Consider the following 3894-nt stretch of genomic DNA (forward strand, 5'->3'; position numbering starts at 1 on the left):
TGTGTGTGTGTGTGTGTGTGTGTGTGTGTGTGTGTGTGTGCGTGAACTCACCTGCCACAGTAATCAGGTGTAAAGTGGAGCTCTGACGTCCTCTGTTGTTTTCGGCTTCACAGTAATAATTGCCGCTGTGTTTGGCTCTGAAGTCGGTGATGGTGAAGATCTGTCCGGATGCTTTTGGTGAGTCTTCATCCTCCTTGTACCAGGTGTAGTTAGCTGCTGGGTTAGCGTCACTGCTGCAGGTCAGAGTCACTGAGCTGCCCTCCTCTATCTCAGAGGGACTCACTGACACAGAGGGACGCTTTGGAGCATCTGATAAAGTTTAATTAAACAAAAAAGAGGACAGTTTTCTGTGACACGTTGAGTTGAAATGAGTAATAGCTATGTGAAGCAGCTGAAGCTTTAGAGGTGATTTTGTAACTTCAGGCAAACATGTTTGTTGGAGCCACTTAAGTGATTTAACAGGAAACTAGAAAAATGGTTCTCTGACATTTCAAGGTTAAATAGGGACAAAATTATGTCTGATATGTGTTACTGGAATGATGGCGCTTATTGATTATTTAATATACTGTATATACTAATATATATTATTAGTTGCACAATACTTTTTCAATTAGCTGCATTTTACTCACATTTCACATCAACAGAGATGGATGCAGACGTCCTCCTCCCCAGCTCGTTCTCAGCTGCACAGTAATACCATCCAGAGTCAGAGGACTGGATGGAGCTGAAGACGAGCTGTGGTTCTTCGCTGACACGACTTTCAGCGTTTCCAGTCTCTTTGTACCAGGTGTACGTAGCTGCTGTGTTAACATCACTGCTGCAGCTCAGAGTCACTGAGCTGCCCTCCACTGTCTCAACAGAGGGACTCACTGACACAGAGGAAATCTTTCGAGCACCTGGAGGAGAAAACATTAACAAGCTAAATTCTCACACTATAACAGGGAACAGTTCATACAAACAGTGAGTGGCAGATCTTGATTTCCTCCTGTATTCGATCCTGCGTTGTAGGCACTGTTGTGTGCACTGATGACCTCTGATGGGCGAGTAGGCTGAATTAATTCACTAAACAATACTAGTGTTTACCATAGACTGTGTGTAAAGATGGACCACATGACAGCTTCCCCCAAAGTGTAACTTTTCAACCTCCAGTGCCCCCTGGTGTCTGACTGCAGTATAGGTCAAAGGCCACCCTTCCATGTTAGTGAATGGGACATAGGCCAAACTTAAAAACCTTAAAAGTATATGCCAAATAAAATTTTCCTTAAGATGGTGTCTATCTCTAAAGGTAGTTCTCATCACCCTGGTGTTTGTTTAGGTGTTTGTTTTTATGATAAGTTTGGTTTTAATGAGTTTTTCAATCATATAAAAGGTGGTTTTCCATCATGATTGACAGCTGTGACAATCAATCTGTGCGCTCGCATTCAATGGAGCTGCTTGCAATTGGTTGGACAAACTCTCCAACACGATACCAGTCTCTGATCCAGGATATGACACCCTCTGTCCTCAGTCCCTCACTCCAGATGAGGAGGAAACTCCCCTGATAAATCATTTCATGTGGAAAATGTAGAAGAAACCTCAGGAAGAGCAACACAGAATGGATCCCTGTGCCGGGCGGACACACATGCATTACATGTTGTAAACGGAGAATAACCATAATTAACAACACAGCAGTGTAGACAATCCAAATGACAAAAGCCCTGTGTAGACTCTTAACATTTTTGATTTAATCTTTAAATTAAACCACTCTAAACGGGAATAGAGAAGTCAGATGCACAGTCTGTGCAAAGGAAGAAGTCCACATGCTTTCTGCAGTTATTCTCAATGTGCACTGAAGCAGGACATCCTCCAGCGTGAAGCTGCAGTGAAAAGGAAGATATTTGTACTTTAATGCACTTCACTGATCAAGAGATCTAATTATTAAGAGAGTTGGTGGTTTTCCCGCTTAGTTTCCTCTCTTGCTGCTGAGTTAAGTGTGAAAACCACAAAGAAATGCAGAGCACTGAGGTCAGAGTTTGAAAAAGGAAATATTAGAATTTGGTGCAGATGTACGACGATGTAGAAGAGCTGAGAGAGTATAACTTGACCTTATTGTGAGACCAATGTCCCTCCAAAAATTTTGATAAAAGTAGGTGCAGATAAAATCTTATTATCAGCTAAATTGGCCGTTGCTCCTTCAGCTTCAGAGCAGATTAAACAGGGAAATATGCTTTCACAGGCTGAGTTAAATCTCTCAAAAACCGCAGAACGTGTAAATGTAAAAAACAACTTTTACTCATGGGTTTGTTTTGAAATGGGTGGAAGAGGATTCGTTTTGAGGGTGAATTCTCAAGTGAAAATGGTCATCTTTCTGTTCCAAATACTGTAGCTGTAAAATGTGCCAGTGGTCAGCTCTCACCTGTGACTTTGAGGCTGGTGCTGCTGGAGTCATCACCAGCGTCTGTTAACACAGTGCATGTATAAAGTCCCTCGTGCTCTGCAGTCGTTGTGGTGATGAGCAAAGACACGTTCATGCTCCTGACGCTCCAGAATGACTCAGCAAACTCATAGCCTGGCTGCGGTTCAGTTGTCCCTTTGTTAAAAAACAATACAGGACTGTTAATTTCTTGTTTTCTCCAAACGACTATCAGGATTTCTGCATCTTCTGTGTATTGTGAAAGTTTGATAACACACTCCAGCAGTGTCTGCTGGCCATAATATCCAACGTTTTCAGCCATGCATTGCAAATGTATGAAACCTGGAACAGAAAAATATTTGGTTATGAAGTCATGAGAAGTTACATCAGCAGCAAGCAGCACTCTCCAGTTTAAATCCTCAGATTATGAAAGCCCTTACCTCCGTTTCCTATGCTGATGTAGACAGCAGTGAAAATAAAGAGGACGCGGAATGAGGCCATGTTCATTTCCCTGAAAGGACAAAACAGACAATTCAATAAATGTAATAAACATGTTTAAACCCACAAAGGATCTATTTCTGAGATTTAACGTGCAGGGTGCAAAAAGGCAGTCGGTCAGAATAACACAATGCACATTAAATCAAATGCCTGTAAATATGTACAGTTCAGTAAATTTGGATTTGTTTAACAAACCCTGAACTTAAAAAAAGAATGAGATACTAAACCTGTTTTGCTGCCAACATCCATGCCACACCAAACACTGAAGTGAAGAGAGAAACAGACGGACAGCTCATCTCTGTGCGCGCCACAGGATGTGACAGTGCAGGTGAAGCTCGCTTTGTGTTTTCCTCTCATCACTTTGCGGTCAGGTTTCTTCAGTTTACTGAGAAATGTTCAACACTGAGAAACTTGACTGCTCGCAATAACATGAACATTTAACACGTAACTAAGTGGACTGGGAAAATTTGGACAAAAGATGGCGATGAAATGTTACTGGATATAAAATGAATTAATGACTTTAGGTGAATCAGTTGGATAAACTGCACGCAGTTCTACATTTAAATTGTGTTAAAAAAAAACCTACGAAATTACTCACCTAATATAAAAAACTGAAACAAAATAAAGCAAAACTATGTGCATGTCTAGATGTGGCTGAAGGTAAGAGAGAAAATGTGTCTTTTAAATTTGGGTGAACTGACCCTTTAAACCGCAGCTTTAGCGCATGACTGTGCCACACTAAACTTTCACCACTAGAGGGCAGTGAAACATCACAGATACTGAATCAGCACGCTGAAACAACATTTTAACATCCATCACTGGTTGTTTAGTCAAATTTAAACTCATTCCTGGTTCTTTGTGTTCACATCTCATAAGCAAATCTTTTTGCATTGTGAGTCTTTCACCAAAAATATTTATTTCCCTCAGATATCAGATGTCGAGGTGTACAGTTATGAAATGATTAAGAACAAATTATCAAGAACTCAGAATTCATGATTTATATA

At 40.8% G+C, this 3894-nt stretch overlaps 1 protein-coding gene across 1 annotated transcript; it reads right to left on the reverse strand.

The window, feature by feature from the left end:
- Positions 1-47: 47 nt before the first annotated feature.
- LOC121964555 (carcinoembryonic antigen-related cell adhesion molecule 5-like) lies at positions 48-3197 on the reverse strand (the record flags this gene model as incomplete). Its single annotated transcript, XM_042514758.1, has 5 exons — positions 3118-3197; positions 2833-2903; positions 2396-2569; positions 630-896; positions 48-309 (listed from the first exon to the last, which is right to left on the reverse strand). Coding segments are annotated over exons 2-5 (770 nt in total), but the record flags the coding sequence as incomplete, so codon positions are not given.
- Between the last annotated feature and the right edge of the window lie 697 nt (positions 3198-3894).

This window comes from Plectropomus leopardus, unplaced genomic scaffold, assembly GCF_008729295.1.
Source record: "Plectropomus leopardus isolate mb unplaced genomic scaffold, YSFRI_Pleo_2.0 unplaced_scaffold15986, whole genome shotgun sequence".
Taxonomy (NCBI): Eukaryota; Metazoa; Chordata; class Actinopteri; order Perciformes; family Serranidae; genus Plectropomus; species Plectropomus leopardus.